The sequence below is a fragment of the Mytilus galloprovincialis genome, chromosome 12 (assembly GCF_965363235.1).
Source record: "Mytilus galloprovincialis chromosome 12, xbMytGall1.hap1.1, whole genome shotgun sequence".
NCBI lineage: Eukaryota > Metazoa > Mollusca > Bivalvia > Mytilida > Mytilidae > Mytilus > Mytilus galloprovincialis.
Window position 1 is genome coordinate 51,868,879 of NC_134849.1, and position 18,482 is coordinate 51,887,360.

The following is an 18,482-nucleotide window of genomic DNA, read 5'->3' on the forward strand; positions in this document are numbered from 1 at the left end:
TAAAAAAAAAATATATTTATAATTTACGTGTGTATTTGATCACATTTATAAACTAACTGTATATTTTGTTTTTTATATTTTTATGTCTGAGTTTTAACACAGATCACTCATACATAGCCTCAGATTATACATAACTATGCAAACAGAAAATGCGATAAAAAGTCCTTTAAATCAAGTCTTTGTTTGTTTGTTTTACTTCATATAAAGAGAATCGGCAATTTAAAAGTGAGAAGACAACGGCACGTTCTGTAAATCTTTGCTAAATAACTTTAAAATTACACTTTAAATGACGAATAATAGCTTAACGCCTTAACGAGTATATGTCTGCACCCATGACAATAGGAATGTTTTAGTAGTTCAATTGTCAGTGTGAATCTGACCTATATGGACTCTATTAGCACAGCTCTTTTTTTTTACTGAAACTGTGTCAAGATATGTAGAATAAAATTAACCAGTGGCGTAGCTTGCCTTCTGTTTATACCGAGGCAGGGGGTCAGGGGGCTGCGGCCCCCTGAAGCTATAGAGGTTTTTACAATTTGAACAAGAAAAATCGTTAAAAATAGTTTATTTAATTCTGTTCAATGTTATTTCATCATAATAATGTTAATTATATGCCTTACTATCTATACTCAAAGCTATAAAAATAACAAAATACGCTAAGGTATCACATTAGAAAACCAATGAAAAGTCAGTTTCCTGACTTGCTAGCAGTTACAGAAAGCAGGAACATATATATATATATTGACATACTGTTCCCAGCAGAAAGCCATATCAAATGCCTAATGACTTCCAATATATTTCCAAGCCGTAGTACACTCTAATACCGAATTAGACTATTTACCGGATTTGTTATCACATAAGCAACACAACGGGTGCCACACGTGGAGCAGGATCTGATTACCCTTCCGGAGCACCTGAGATAACCCTTAGTTTTTGGTGGGGTTCGTGTTGTTTATTCTTTAGTTTTCTATGTTGTGTCATATGTATTATTGTTTTTCTGTTGGTCTTTTTTCATTTTTTAGCCATGGCGTTGTCAGTTGTCAGTTAGATTGATGAGTTTGACTGTCTCTTTGGTATCTTTCGTCCCTCTCTTCTCTAATATAGGTGGCTGTACCTCACACGTCATATCGCAAGAAATCATGACCTTGCTCGGTGGATAGAGGAAACCTGTACAAAATGTTCAATACAGAAAAAAAACCGCAAATATTAAGGTTTATTTGTAATAAGTTTTGTGATGATCATTTATTTGGTCGTAGGTCACAAATCAACGAATTATAGATAATCACCACAAAATGACAGCTGGATTGAACAAACGAATTTCAGGATAAACTAGGAGAAAAACATATGCTACATGTAAAGTGTAGCACGGCACTTGTTTTAGTGGTGTATTCCTTTAAAGGTCTTGAAATTACATTTTGAATGATTTTTAACTCTTTTTTTTCATTCACGATGAACATGACAACCAGCGAATAACTAACATTTACTCAGATCTGTTCATTGTGTCTTTTTGTGTCGGGATGTATAGGTACCGGGCCACGTCCACTTGTATTTTGTCCATCTGATGAGTTAAGCCTTTTTCAACTGATTTTTATAGTTCGTTTTTATGTTGTACTGTTATACCACTGTCCCAGGTTAGGGGAAGGGTTGGGATCCCACTAACATGTTTAACCCCGCCACATTATTTATGTATGTGCATGTCCCAAGTCAGGAGCCTGTAATTCAGTGGTTGTCGTTTGTTTATGTGTTACATATTTGTTTTTCGTGCATTTTTTTTTTACATAAATAAGGTCGTTAGTTTTCTCGTTTGAATTATTTTACATTGTCTTACATTATCGGGGCCTTTTCATGATAGCTCACTATGCGGTATGGGCTTTGCTCATTGTTGAAGGCCGTAAGGTGACCTATAGTTGTTAATGTCTGTGTCATTTTGGTCTTTTGTGGATAGTTGTCTCATTGGCAATCATACCATATCTTTTTTTATATATGAATTAAAATAGCGAGAATAAAACTTGAGAACCACAACATATAAATTATTTTCTGTGCACTATAATATATAAATGCATATTTTGTTTTGTTTAGTACAAAAGTCAATGAACATAGTCGTAGGGGAACATGTCAACAATTTGAATGCTTAGAATGGGATTATCAAATATTTATTTTTTAATCATTGTCGCCCATAATTTGATTTCCTTTATTTTATAATTCGTAAAGGGTATGAATCAATAACCGCACCAACAAGACATAACAAGTTGCTACATTATTGTTTGGTAGCCAGTTTGCTGCAATAATCATAAAGAAAATACAGTTAAGAAAATTTATTTTTTAACGAGGCAACTGCCTCGGTTGCCTTAACGTAAGCTACGCCCCTGTTAACGGTACCAATTTTCTTGCACCAGATGCGCATTTCGACAATACATGTCTCTTCAGTGATGCTCGTGGCCAAAATATTTGAAATCCAAAGCTTATATAAAAGATGAAGAGCTATAATCCAAGAGATATAATCTAGAATTAAGATATCCGCAGACATCTGAACGCGGAAGAGGATGGTTATGTTGTATCAATGTTTGAAACAATCTTCGCTTTTATTGCAGCTTTTCATCTTAAACGAAGTCACAATTAGGCCTTCAACAAGGAGAAAAAAGTTCGCCACACTAAAGTTACGGACAGTCACCAGTACGACAAAAATGTGGATAATTTAAAATAATTTCATTTAAACCCGAAACAATTATTTTCATTGTCAACAGCAATGGCTCCATGCGTGATTTACCCAATAATTCAGTAAACAGTTACTTGTAACGTTTTTCTTTCTTCTTTAGATCTATTAAGTGTTAACACCACTTTCAACACTATTTGTTATGTCATGGCGAACAGATTTAATTGGTGGAGGAAGCAGAAATAACCGGAGTAAATAAAAGACCCTGGACAAGATAAAACCGTCCATGGCAATCCTGGTCAATTATAACATCGGAGTTGAATATAAAAAAAAATGTGGTATGATTTCCAATGAGACAACTCATCACAAGAGACCAAAATGACACAGAAATTAGAATTATAAGTCATCGTACGACCTTCAACAATGAGCAAAACCCATACCACATAGTCATCTATAAAAGGCACATTTATCGAACATGGTTTAAACTAACAACATCATTGTTGACAGGCTAGTGGTTAATACTGGAAAACAAACTTCCTATAGACCAACCGGCCCCGAAGGCTCATATTCCTTTTCGATAATTTGCCGATTTCAATAAGATTTTACAATGAGACTTTTTCTTCAGTTTTGTTTTTAGCAGCAGTGTCCTATACCAATTGACAGTATTAGGTACTTAATTCAAACATCCTGTCAGTAGCTATGCACATTTTGACCCTGGTTTCCAAAATTAATGCCGTTTTTTTTATCTTCCTTGTTCAAGCTTCATGTAGTGGTCATCATGTTGGTACATTACATCAGGCACATATAAATTATATTGATATGTATACTGTTCCCAGCTTAAGTGTGTAGATTTTCTTTGTGCATGCATGTGTTTTAGTTTCGTCAAATAAACTATATCGACAAAGAGTGAGGATTGTGCGCAGGTTGCATCGGTTTAACCCAACCACATGCATGTACCTGTTCCAAGTAACAATATATTGACCATGCGTTACTTATCAGTGGCGGATCCAGAAATTTTGATGAGGGGGCCCACTGACTGCCTAAGGCCTAAGATGGTGCCCGCTCTTGTCATGCTTCAGTGATTCCCTATATAATCAACCAATGTTTTCCACCAAAAAGGGGGGGGGGGGGGTCCGGGCCCTGAAAAACATTCAAATCCGCCTCTGTCGATTATTATATAGAAATCAAAAGCTGTAGTATAAATGCCAATGAGACAACACCCCGTCCAAGTCACAGTAAAAGTACGACCTTCAACATGGAACCTTCAAGTTGACTCACACCGAACAGCAAGATTATAAAGGTCCATATAGGCCTGGCTTAAGACAGCTTGGTGCAAACAAATGCAGGCTGGTTTAAATGTTTTAACAGGCACAAACCTCCACCCTCACCTGTATTAGTGGTGTAACATTAAAATATAGAAAGCCAGTAATATGAGTAGGAAGAGGATGTTCGTTGGTTATCTGGTATGTTGTACTATGCTGTATTGTTCCTGTTAACCTTATCGTACAATTGAGAATGGAAATGGGGAATGTCACGGTCAATGTAAGAGACAACAACCCGACTGACCAAAGACTGCAAAAAACAGCCAAAGGCCACCAATGGGTCTTAAAAACCCGCACTCGGAGTCGTGTTTCAGCTGACCCCAAAGCGTGAATTACTTTCACTAAAGCTATAAACCTCCGGCTGTCATATCTTGCTAACAATATAGAATAAGGCATCCAGGTTTAAATTATACTGTATTAGGCAGCAACCATTTGATTTTCTGGGGGGGGGGGGGGGGGCTATGGTTTTTTTTCTGGAAAAACAATCTATTTTTTTCGCGACAAGTCGAAAACAATTTTTTTCTTTCAATTTTAGCATTACATATAGTGGCAGCTGAGGGTGAAACAAACAATTTTTTTTTCTCAGAATCAAAAACAAATTATTTTTTTCTCCAAAAACTGGAAACAAACTTTTTTTTCCAAAAAAAACCATAGCCCCCCCCCCCCCTAGAAAATCAAATGGTTGCTGCCTTACTAAGTTAACAATCATGCACAACGAAGAATGAACACGTTTTTTGAAAACTTGGTGGTTTATCAGTTTATTTTACTTATAGCATTTTGTAATAAGTAACTATAAGAACTCTTAATTTTTGTTGTTGCTTCTCAGTAAACGGTTTAAAGGGGGGAAAGGGGAATTCAAATGTCAAGTCAAGTTATGTTGTTGACGGTGCAAGTAATGATTTCTATTTAATTTCAATTAAGTGAATTTGTCCCCCCCCCCCCCGGTTTTAATGGATTAGATCGTGTTATAATAAAGAAATTATATGATGATGTCTCAGTCGTGCCCTCTTGTATTTCCGGAAATATAAACATGTTTGTCACCAACGTGTTTTACTATTAGAATTGGCGCAATTTTCAAGATGGACGACAAAATGATCAACAAAGATTTTATTTCGTAAAACATCCTTGATTACTTCCAATTTATAAATCTTTACTCATATTTAAAGTATGATAAGCTAGAATAATCAATGGTTAGCATGAATATTTCGTTTGTTTTTCTTCACATCGCGAAGATAAAAGAATTTCAAACGTTGAAGCTAAATGTCAAAAGTGTATCCAGTTTCAACATGATTTACACTACAGCTACAGCGAATTTTGTCATTTCATTGGACCCATAGTTGCACTTATTGTCTTTTTCTTAAAAATTACATTCATAAATATTGAAAACAAACCTTTAAAGAACTTTCAAACAGGGTTTAAGCTATGATAATTGATAATGAGGGTTTTACTTTAGTCATTTGCAGGTGATATGGAAATCAACATTATTTTGTGTATCATTATCAGCAAGTGACCATGGTTGTTTATTTACTAGCTATACATCTTTGTTTCATTTTGAAGGACTTAGACATGCTAGGCAGTTATTGCATGATTTGACTGAGTTAGCCCATTTTAAAATCCCAGACATTTTATAAATAAATTGATCTAATTCACATTTTCACTTTGGAAGCAGGACATATCGCCCCACACCTGATCGCCCCAACTTTTTACCAATTCCACCCACTTCTTTAAAAAATCACCTCAAACAGGTTTGCCAAATCGCCCTTCTTTTTAAAAAAATCGGTTTATTTAGATGTCATGAGTGGGGCAAGGTGCCAGATCTTATATCAGCGGGATTTTAACCCTTAGCATCAGTGGGGCAAGCTATGCCACCTATTTTCAATAGGATTTTACCCTGTTTAATGTGCCCATTTCTAGTTAACAATAATAATTAAATAAATTTTCGCTTTTTTGTATTCTGTGTACAGATAAGTTTTCATGTAAGTTGGGCGAGTTGACAGACATGAAAATTATATATTAATCTAGATACTACCATTTTCATTAAGTGGGGCGAGTTGGCAGTAGTAATATTAATGGGATTTAACCCATTTCACAAGTCAATGCAAGTGGGGCAATTTGGCAAACCAGTTTGAGGCGATTTTTTTAAAAAGTGGGTCGAGTTGGTGAAAAAGTGGGGCGATATGCCAGTGTGGCAATTTGTTCCAGGGGACATTTGTGATCAACAGAAATTTGATTCCATTCTTTTAAAACCAGGAATCACTACAGAAATGAACTTGTTATGACTATCTCACTGCTTAATCATTTTCCTTATAAAACATTTTAATCAATAATTTGGAAATTATTTCTATAAAACTGGGCCTAAGGATTTGTGTAAATCCTTATTGGAACCATTCTACTGGTTTTAAGGAGGTTGTTAATATATCAAGTGTAAATCACTTTTACTTTCGATTTTCACTGTTTAAATGAAATGAAAACGGTAAGTGACCATGGTGACATTTTGATAATAAATTCAAAATGAATCCTGATTCTCCACAGATTGGTTCATGTTTTAATTTTTTAGATAATTTGACAAGTAAGGGATATATATATTTGTATCTCTAGTGTAACATGTGTAATTGATACTAAATGGTTTCATACTGTCACCCGTATGCATGTGCAGTACATATTAAAGGAAACACCTGTTTGACTCATGAAATTATTTCTGAGCATTTTTATTTATTTCTAAATTGTTGAAAGTTCTGATGAAAATTAATATCAAATATGACGAAAACAGTTCAAAACTAGTTACTACTACAAACAAAAGTGTCAGTGTTAAATGCAGATCAGAAATGGACTTTTCTTCAAAAGCAGATTCATTTATTGGCTTACATGAACCATGTAAACATGTACATATGAAAATGAACTCTTTTTTTAACTTCAGATAACAAAGTAAAGCAGAAAGATGACAACTTGTACAGAGAGTGTACCAAGTCTAGTTAAAGAGCTATGTGAAAATTGTCTGAAACATGATCCACAGCGGGCATTTCTAACACAACCGACAGAAACAAGAGAGCACATCAATAGGACGTTACAGAGAAAGGTTTATGATACTGTGTTTGGTTATCTGAGAAGTCAACAGAGGTACTTGTTATCATGGTTATGTTTTTATAGCTCTCAATTATTGTTTCACATTTTCAGTTTACACTTTAGCTTTGTCACAAGCCTCAAATTCAATCATGTCAATTAATGGAGATGACATCAGTCTGCACCATTAGCCACTAGTCTGAAACCCCAGCCTAGTAAAATTTTATTCTGACTAGCAAATATTTGCCAAACTTTGATTAGAAATATAAGGAAAATGGAGGAATATTGGTCTGAACAGTTGTTGGTGTAAACTGTGGGCATTGCCTTTCAAGTTCTCTTTTTTTTTAATCTGACATAAAATTTTAACCCAAAGTTTCTTTGAATAATCACATGGTTATGAGCAGAATGAGTATCTTAATATTTTTAAGGTAAAGATTGCATGAAATGCAATCAAAACCTTATGGGACTGACTTTACATGTATATCTAACCTTTCAAGACTTATCACTACCTTTTTAGATACACAAAATATAGTGCATTGATCATACCATTCTATACATCCTATCCATGAACATTTCCACAGATTTATCGATGTAATATTTGCTCAGATAATCAAGGTAGTGAAGGCACAAAATGATGTTACACTTGTCAAGAAAATTACAAGACTTTTGCAAGGTGCAGGAATCTAATATCTGTTCTTAAAAAAATAAATGATGTCATTGAAGCCATCTTTAAAAAAATGGAGTTATCTTCCTTTGTCTAGAATTGCAGTTAAATCCACTACAACGAATGCAATATTTAATTTCACTTCCCACTGATAAATTGAAGCAATCTTTACCCTCAGTGCTTACAAGCTTTTTGATTATTATTTTAGATTTAAAAAAAAAAATGAGGAGGTTAGATATGAACACGAGAAAGAGCAGAAATGTTTAGTAAAATCAAATAATGTTTAACCAGAGCCATATTTGTTCAATAAATTTCTCTAATTCTTACTTGATTTATCCTTTTCCTGACCTGTTGACTATTTTTATTTAATCAACATGTGGTTGGTTTGATTTCAGTTCTTCATTGGTCAATATTCGATTATGAATTTTCTTGCTTTCCTCTGAAATTTGTATTGTGACGTCGTGGAAAAAGGTGACCATGCCTGATGACATTGCCTAGAAAGAACACATGTTTTTGCAGGTCTTTCGAAAAGAAGGACTTAAGATTGTTTTCATATCGTATGAAAATCATTAGAAAAATAGATTCCACCACCAAATCTCGTGCAATATAATATTCTCAACAGTTAGATTTTGAATATTTAAAATGCTTGGCGGGCCTAACGTTTTAAATATGAAAATTTAACTGTCTCTAGGGGGATAAATATCCTATCACATCTGCTTCAGTGGTAGACTCAATATTTACTATACATAGTTACAGAGAAAGATAAGAGCATTGTCATAAAATGTACCAAATGTTGTTTTTTTTTTTAGACAATTGATTAATGATACATGGTATATTTGTACAAATATTTTTTTTTATTTAGATAATTGATTAATGATACATGGTATATTTGTACAAATGTTTTTTTTTTATTTAGATAATTGATTAATGATACATGGTATATTTGTACATGTATGCATCATGTATGTCAGCCATTTTTAAAAACATGTTTATTTTACTTTCTGCTTTTGTTATAGAATTGATGACAAAGGAAAGGATGAAAGAATCAACATACTATCCTTCATTCTTCAGCTGAGATACAAGAGAAAGTTTGATGAGGCTAACAGACTAGAATCTTTATTTGACAGTTTACTGGAAGGTATGGATGGGTGGCAGATAACCCACACCAAATTCAGAAATTAGAAGTTGTTGACGTATATATTACATGTATTTCATGTTAGCCAAGACTCCCTTACATATTATTGAAGGGAAAGTGTCAAATATGGTCCCTATATAAATAAGACTATACCATCTCTTATGCTCCTGGGAGAAATGAATTTTACCCCTCCTCTTGTCAGCCAAAACTACTTGATATACATGTACAGTGTTCTCCCCAGGATCTTTAGGATCATGGTAATGTAATGCTATGTTGATTGAATGTGATGCTATCTGAAATTGTTTTCTGATAGATATTATTTTGGATGTGATGCTATATTTTTTAGAAACAAGATGGTATTTCAAAATTTCCTGTTTTCCAGGGTGATATAAAAAATTCTTAAGGAGAATACTGAATGTATGCTTAAAGCAAAAATTAAGAATATATTTGCCTACCGGTATATAGATATCTAGATATCTCCTTTACTATCTACCGGTATCTAAAATGTACATGTGTCAATGACTGTCGTGTCTCAATTTAGATTGTTTTCCAAAAAGTATTCTGCCTAGAATATATATAATACATGTACATGAAAAATCAAAATAAAAAATCCAATATTTCACCTGTATACTACAGCTTTATAAATATAAGAATGAGGAGGTGTGATTAACCTTATGATTGTCAATGAGACAACTATGCGGTGCGAGAATTTCTCATTGCATTGAAGACCTGTTGGTGACCTTCTGCTGTTGTCTGCTCTATGGTCGGGTTGTTGTCTCTTTGGCACATTCCCCATTTCCATTCTCAATTTTATCCACCAAAAGTCAAATGTGAGCCATTACAGGCAACTATGGCCTTTCAACAATGAGAAATCACATACCATATGGTCAGCTATAAATGGCCCCTGACATAAAAATTAGAAACAGTTCAATTGAGAAATTGTTGAGCCTTTTTGTTGAATTGCTGTCCATATTATTGTGTAAGCATTTATATGCAACTGTATGACCTTCAACAATCAGAAAACTATTTAAAATGTCAATCATTTGCAAATGATCTATATTAAACAGACACATTGTATATTTCTTTAATACCTGTACATTGTTATTGAAATGGAAATTTTAATCAATTGGACATCCAATTTTGTTGTTTGAGATGGAAAAAAAAGTGCTCAATCTCCAATTGTATAGTAAAAAAAAGAAGATGTGGTATGACTGCAATGAGACAACTCTCGACAAGAGACAAAAATGACACAGAAATTAACAATTATAGGTAACCGTAAGACCTTCAACAATGAGCAAAGCCCACACTGCATAGTCAGCTATAAAAGGCCCCGAAATGACAGTGTAAAACAATTCCAACAAGAAAACCCAACGGCCTTATTTATATATAAAAAAAATTAAAATGAGAGTGCTTGGATTTAAAATTAGATATTTTGTTTTCAGATGAAGAAGACAGTGTTGAACAGGCATCCATCAGATCAGTATTAACATTACTTGTGGCTTTGGCAGATTTTCCCAACCAGACAGATAAAGAAGTTGTTGGATATGGAGAGACAAAGTACCCAGTTGTCAGACCTGAACAGGTACCGTAGATACTCGCTTATAAGTCGGAAGTTTGGGAGTAAAATTCAGAATCCAGAGAGGGGTACCGACTTATAAGCGAGATCCAGCGACCAGAGGAAAAATCCAAGCTCAAGAAAAGTGGTCAGGAGTGAATTCCCTGGTCAAAACTACGTCGGTGATTGCCAAACCTACTGGATCCCTAAATTAAAAGTTTTTGTTGAAAATAAATGACTACAATACTGTCTTTATGTTTTATTTGTTCTCTGTTAACCCTTTTCTGTCAATTTGTGTTGAATTTCCGACTGTTTCCGGTTTGTGTATTGATTTTTATGGTCAAATGGTTTGTGCATAAACCCAAAAGAAATAGCCAAGAACCAAAAATGAAAACGAGATAACAATGTACCAACTATGTAAAAGGATGTATTCAGCGGAGTTATTGTGTCATTATTGTGATATCATGATATCAATTCAATACTTATAAATCATACAATAATCAAAAATAATTTTAATATTCATTCCCAAGATTAAAATTTTATTCATTAATAATGTCTCAGTTAAACACAAAGATTACAAAATTGATTGGCAAGCCAATATAATCCATTGATAACCCCTAATTAAGAGACAAAGAGTTGTATTCACTAAAGGTGTGAAAAATATCAGTGATAGGTGAACAGATGACACTAATGAGTTGGGAGTTATTTTAATATAAAGTTGATTAGCTTCACTTAATTTTTTTTTAATCCTTTAATCATCACAATATAATAAGAATTATAAAGTGTACATGCTATTTTAACACTGAGTTATGTGTGCTGTGAAAAATATTGATTGACTTTAAAAAATTTCAAGTCATATTGGTTTATGTTCGCTTTTCTCAAACAATAGGTTATTAGTCATACCCTACAAAATCATTGATGCATTACGTAAACAACACATGGCTAATCTGTAATCAAACAGTGATCAAAACAACAGGAATAAATACATCTTTATTATTAACAGCTATATAAATTATCATAATCAACATCAATAAAATTCAAACCAAACAAACATTCATTCAGAAAATGAATATAATTCCTGGATTTGCATTTGTTTTACCGGCGTTCAGTAACTGTCAGCTGAAAAAAAAAATGTCCAAATTTTGTCCGACTTATACGAGGGTCAAGACTAAATCCTCAGAATTTGGAGCTGAAAAGGGCATCCGACTTATAGTCGGATCGACTAATAGGCGAGTATCTACGGTATGCTTAAAAGGATAATCTGAACAGGTATCCAGTTGTCAGACCTAAACAGGTATTCTTAAAGTTAAGGGATAATCTGAACATGTACAGGTATCCAGTTTTCAGACCTAAACAGGTATGCTTAAAGTTAAGGGATAATCTAAACGGGTACTTAGTTGTCAGAACTAAATAGGTTTGCTTCAAGAAATGGGATCATCTGAACAGGTACCAAGTTGTCAGGTCTGAAAAAATGTATGCTTTAAGAAGATAATCCAAACAGTGATCCTTTAAATAAAGAGATAATCTGAACAGGTACCCAGTTTTTAAACTAGAACATCTTTGGCTATAATATAAGTCTTACTTGAAAAAAAAATCAATAGTGATGAATTCTGAACAGGGACCCTGTAGACTTGAAGAGGTAAGCTTGCAATAAAGGAAACTTTATATAGTTATTTTTCAATTGTGGATCCTCTTCAAAAAAGACAATTTTTACAGTATTTGCTTTAACAACTTAAACATTTCAAAAGAATGAATTACAAAAAATCAATGTCATTGTATTTTGAATATTGATTGATTTTGATATTTTCCTTTACCTTTGCAATATTCCCTATAGTATAAAAATTGTCCTTTTCTATCAATCAATACCTTAAAATTGAAAGTGGCATCAAATGCTACAAAACAAAAAACATAGCGGAAAGAAATAGAACTGTACCTCAGGGTTTTTTTATTACAGAGAAAATTGTTAATTAGTGAACAAACGTTTTGTTTTTACAGACAGATACCCTAGTGTTACCATGGGGACCACAGTGTTATGGAGATTGTCACGTGACTCAACCAGACAACAAGTTTTACATGCATTATCCACTGTAAGATTTTATAGTATTGTCAGTTTATAGTAAATGACTCCATTGTCACTGCTGTCATCACTGTGATATGAGAATTGTAAATTGAGACAGACACCCATCAAGTGGTACATAAAAATTAGAGATGTGGCTATGGATTTTCATAAGAAAACATACCATCAAGGGAGTTCACTTCTTGGTTTTAATTTAATTAACTTTTCAAAACTTTACATTGATAGGGATTAATAAATGAATCAAAAAACATGAAAAAGCAAAAGAAATATATAGGTCAATGTGCTTGTTCTCAAGATATTAGCCATTGAAATTTTGGCCGGAAAATAGTCTCTCCTGACTTTTCATAGCTTTATCATTGACAAGTTTAAGTTCTCAAAAACTATTAAAGATAATTAGAATTGTATAAGACTTTTACAGATGACTTTTCATTATACATGCAAAAGATTTATATAGAGAAAAATTGGGGTCAATATGCAATTTTTTTTTAAGGCATTTAAATGGATAAAGGCAGAGGATTCCGGAAATCTGAAAAAAAATCCCAAACAGGACAAGCAAACTTTTTTAAGTCAAAAAACAGCTAGAAAGTAAAACTACTGCAACTGCATTCCTATTACCGTCTGCCCAAATCAAAAGTTTTTTACCCACTCATTTTAGATTAGCAGCTGACATTGTCTCTGACTTACAAAAGACAAAGCTTTTGACTTTTCCCCCAGAATACCCATTCTGCAACATTTAATTCTATATAAGTCAGTAAATCTGTTGTAACAATTGTGGTATTCCCTGAAATGTATTATTTCTATTTTTAGGGAGATTTTTATGGCTGATCCAGTGAGACAACCTGAACCTTTTACAAAGGTAATTGATATTTATTAAAGTTATAGGAGATAAAAGAGATATTTGGTTTAAAAATCTGTGTACTGATTTAATCTTTTTTCTATTTTAATTACAATTAAAACACTTCAGATTTGTTTACATTCCATTATAAATAAATTTGATGTATTTACACATACCCGTAGCCAGGGGGGGTTCGGGGGGTTCGGACGAACCCCCCCCCCTTGAAATCAAATAAGCACTGTTAAAGTCAATGTTTTGTTCAAATTGTGACTGTTAAAGTCGAGTTCATGAGTCCAACGAACCCCCCTTTGGAAATTCCTGGCTACGGGCCTGTTACAGTCTTATGATTGGTTAAAAGAATTACTTGTATATATACAATGTTGTCAATTTTTATAGTTACGCCCACTTTTATTCTCACTCTGGCGTTGTGTATTTGTACACCAACATGTGTGTATGTTATTATTGCTAATATAAATATATAAAAAGTTCTTATTTTTGATAGAAATTTGTTTATAATGAATGGTAATAATTATTTCTAATTTATTGAACCATAAAATTAATTTTTGACTCTTCACATTTTACATATAAATCCGAATTTTATGGTTCAAAATAAATAAGAGTTATTCATTTTAAGTATTGTTTTTTTTTCAAGGAATAGCCATCTACTAAACCCCTTTAAATAGTACTTTCTCATTAATATGAACATTACTTCAGATTTTTCAAAATTACAAATAAACAAAACAAAACTACACTTTCTACCAATCATAGATATCTATAGATACTTTAATACTTATAATAATCAGATATTGCTGCTTCAAATTCTATGAGCTGAATAATTACATGAATTACAAGAGTTTAAAGAATCTCAGTGAAAAGACAAACTAACTTAATGTATTTTTTCCAGAGCAGTGTATCCCAAACTCTGTCTGACCGACAAAATGTCAGACAAAAATTCATCAGTCAGACAGAATTTTTAAGATTTTATAGATGAATATATAGTACAAAAGTTCAAATTTCTCTTTTGGTCACACAAACCCTAAAACAGTTTGGCACTCACTGCCGGTGGATAATATGTACTTAGGATTCATTATTATTCCTTGAGTACAGGATTCATTATTATTCCTCGAGTACAGGATTCATTATTATTCCTTGAGTACAGAATTCATTATTATTCCTTGAGTACCACTTTTCATGGATATCGTGGGTTAAAATATTCGATGAATCATACATTTTCTAATGGCTTGTATGCAAACTTAAGCAAATCCATCATGTCCATGAATTCAAATTTTCATAAGAATACCATTTTTCCTCATCCAATGAAAATTTGTAAACACGAAAAGACATGAATCCACATTAATCTAAAACAATAAAACCAAACCAAGCCAACCAATACCTTTTTTAACAGTTTACAGTGCTTAGAAATCAGTATTCAAAGAAATGAAGCAGCTTATTCAATAACAGGGAAAAAAGCTTTGGAGTCCTTGCTAAAAATACAAATGTTCAGTCAATTCTTTAACAAAAAAATGCCTATTCTCCCATGATTTATCATAAAATACAAACAGAGAACAAAAAATACTAATTATAAGGATAAATGTTTGGGGAATATGAATTCACACTGGTATAAGTTTATCTTTCTAATTACAATTCTAGATCTTTCAAGTAACACCAGGAACAGATCTGCAAGGAAACAGTTTGTTTAATGTAAAGGTAAAGTATATTAAATATATCTATAAGTACACTTCCAATACACTTTATTATGATTTGTCCATCTTTACAAGATATCAGATGTAACTATCAAATTTTATGCAACAAGAGAAAATGTCTGATACCATAGTGAGCTAATGTGATTATTATATGACATAAGTGTCACAGAGATTCCAAATAGCAACAAGATATATATTTACTTATTTTATGACTAAATTACAAGAAGGTTGAGAATATTTTGATAATTTATAAAGAAAGAATGGAAACAGAAAATTGAAAATAACTTTCCAGTTTACAAACCATTTTTATACATGTGCTTTTATACTTTGCCTTATGAATGAAAAAAAGGAAAAGGTGAATGAAGATTGACTTGAAATCCAGTTTATACAAATTATTTGATATATTTACTCTTATACTTTGCCTGATGTTTGACATTGTTTTGACCATTTATAGGGGTATCTCAATGATCAACATGAAAGAATGACAACTGGTACCCTGTTTGGAGGACTGGTACAAGGAAAGTTTACCTCCCTTGAAGACAAGTTAGAACTTCCTGATTTACCAGACGACGAAGATAGTGGGTATGTTTACGACGATTCCATTGAGTGTGTAGGCAAAGGTAATATCTTGGTTAGCTTGCTTGCAAGCTGAACCGTGAAGTCATTATAAGGTAAGGTATACTACCCTCCTTTCGAAGAAGAATAGTCCTACAGACAGATAGATTGGTTATCTGTTGGACTAGTCTACTTTAAAAGGAGCGTAGTATACATAAACCTAATAGTGACTTCACGGTTCAGCTAGCAAGCAAGCTAACCAAAGATAGAATCTTTGCCTACTACACACTCAATGGAATTGACTGTAATAAAAAATTTATGATGAATTATTATTTTTTGGTAACAAAACAATGTTTCTATTTAAAAAGTGTTCTCAGTAACAGTATATAATTAACATACTAGTCTATTTTTATTCAGAGCTTGGCATTGATGAGGAAAAGAACTTGGAACCTCTTTTTTTGTTATAGTCATATAAAAATAAGGAGATTTGGTATGCATGAATGATTTCCAATGCAACAACTGTCCACGAGAGACCAAATGACTAACATTGCTTTTAATTTCAGGGACCAACCTTAGAAATAAAGGGAAATTCTCTAACCATTTTTTTGTAATATATTTACAGCAGAGCAAATCAAATGAAGATTAGTGATATTTTTATTTGCTTCAAGTTTTTACTGCCCGATTTAAAGTTTAATTTAGTAGTTCATGTCTGTAACAACTCAATTAAGATGTGATGTGACTATTATCTGCGAGTTTAAACTCCTTTGGGACGGACATTTCATACAAACTTGACATGTGTTTAGATTGTACAAGTAGATTTTAATTTCCTACAAAATATTCATTGCAAGTCCTTATACAGGAGTTATACTTAAACGATGTTTACACATGGTTCGGTTTAAATTGCTAACACTCTCTTCTTTTTTTTCAGAATGTTTGAAATAAGAATTCCAAGTGTTCAATCTATTGATAAAATGGTAAGATGTTGATTGGGTAGATGAACTATTTAAATAGAATTTTAAATTGTCAAATTGTTTTGTGATGCTGCAATGTCATATTAAATTGAGAATGGAAATGGGGAATATGTCAAAGAGACAACAACCCAACCATAGAGCAGAAAACAGTGGAAGGCCACCAATGGGTCTTCAACACATCGTGAAAATCACATCCGGAATTGGCTTCAGCTAACCCCTAAATAAAAATGTAGAATAGATCAGTGAAAATGGATGTCATACTAAACTCCATATGTCTGTTTCATGAGCCATTTAGATTATAAATACAAAAAGGAATAGGATGTATCTAATTATACATGTATTAATCCATTAATGCTGTCATATCCTACAGTTCGTTCAAAATTTTTGAAATTTTTATATTTTTGTTAAAGGGTCAAAGTAAATACTTTCTCAAAATTTTATCAAAATTAAATGAGCCAAATTAATTTTAGTGAAAGTGTTGGGTACCACCTTAAACAATGAGAAAAGGAAGCTAAAGGAAGCTGCTTTAATATTGACAACAGGGCCATGTGAAGATTCATATGATAGAATAAAAGATTATAGTTTATCCTACATAAAATTCACAAAAGATAGTATACCACATTTATTATATACTTGGTAGTAAATACAGATAAATTGTATGTGTAATACAATCAATGGCAAGCTTGCTGTATCAGCCACCCGTGATGACATCAATATCAGCACGGTTGCAAAAGCTTTATCACACCTTTAATTTGTATGACGTCATGTCATCGATTGCAGTCACTGTTGCAAAGGCTTTGTCAAAATCCTAATCTGTATGACGTCATTTCAATCCTCCTTATCTGTATGATGTCATGTCACATAAAAAAACATCTACTTGAGGTATATGTATATAATAAAGTGTAAATGATATGGCTTTTTCAATATCACACACCGTATCAACCCTCAACCAATACAATCCCTCGAGCAGAGCTCTTGGGATTATATTGGTGTCATGGGTTGATACGGATGCGATATTGAAAACGCCATATGATATTCTCTATATATTATATGATTGATTGTCGGTGTTAAATACCACGTTCAGCAGTTTTGCCTATATCATGGTAGATAGTTTTTGTGGTGGAGTATCATGAGAACCATCAATCTTCAACATGAAAACGAGGAATCCTAATTAAGATCAAAATTAAACAAAACAAACATATAATGTCAGTGCTGACACCCTAGTGATCACTCTAGATCTAGATGACCTATTTAGGCAACTAAGATATTATATGCATTGTAATATCAGAAAAAAATATAGTTTATAAAAAGTTTTTCTCTCTCAAGATTAGACCATGCAGGAGATTGTACTTATGTTCATAAAAATTTATGATTTGTCTTTTTTCATGTCATGAAATAGATTGAAGATTTCTAATTGTAGAAATTGATTGTTTATTGAAGGTTTTGGATGACAAGGCTTCCACTGGTATAGATACTATGTCTTGTAGTATTGTATCACAAGATTCTGGTATAGACACATCAATATGGGAGGATTGTTTATCTCATGTCGTTAGTAAACATTATACCTGGGAAACAAGTAAATGGTATGTTTACAGCATTAAGTTTAACCCTTGATTGTCTGTAAGTATGAACGTATGTCTGTACGGCCCAAAATTGGTTTCAGTTCTCTTACTTAAGTTAATCTCAACCAAATGCTATGAAACTTATGCACAATGCTTAATACCACAAAACACAGATCAAAATAAAAAAGGAGATGTGGTATGATTACCAATAAGACAACTCTCCACAAAAGACCAAATGTTACAGAAATTAACAACTATAGGTCACTGTACAGCCTTGAACAATGAGAAATGCCCATACTGCATAGTCAGCTTTAAAGGGCCCTAAGTTTGAATTTTGGTGGCGTCACTTTTCAAATCTAGAGCTATGCCCCTTTACAAACTGAAAAGTTT

The 18,482-nt window shown here is 32.9% G+C and overlaps 1 protein-coding gene across 4 annotated transcripts in view; it reads left to right on the plus strand.

The window, feature by feature from the left end:
* The window catches only part of LOC143054190 (gamma-tubulin complex component 6-like), a 68,848-nt gene that overhangs the window by 21,187 nt on the left and 29,179 nt on the right, over positions 1 to 18,482 (plus strand). The window contains exons 1-10 of one of the 4 annotated variants that reach the window (XM_076227109.1): positions 5,032 to 5,089; positions 6,893 to 7,092; positions 8,716 to 8,837; positions 10,277 to 10,416; positions 12,385 to 12,476; positions 13,274 to 13,322; positions 14,952 to 15,008; positions 15,459 to 15,586; positions 16,488 to 16,533; positions 17,971 to 18,113. In XM_076227109.1, coding sequence (XP_076083224.1) covers positions 6,914 to 7,092; positions 8,716 to 8,837; positions 10,277 to 10,416; positions 12,385 to 12,476; positions 13,274 to 13,322; positions 14,952 to 15,008; positions 15,459 to 15,586; positions 16,488 to 16,533; positions 17,971 to 18,113 — 956 coding nt within the window. In that variant the 5' untranslated portion in view covers positions 5,032 to 5,089; positions 6,893 to 6,913. Of the gene's footprint in view, positions 1 to 5,031; positions 5,166 to 6,892; positions 7,093 to 8,715; positions 8,838 to 10,276; positions 10,417 to 12,384; positions 12,477 to 13,273; positions 13,323 to 14,951; positions 15,009 to 15,458; positions 15,587 to 16,487; positions 16,534 to 17,970; positions 18,114 to 18,482 lie in introns of those variants that run through there. The other 3 variants (XM_076227108.1, XM_076227110.1, XM_076227111.1) reach the window with 3 other exon arrangements.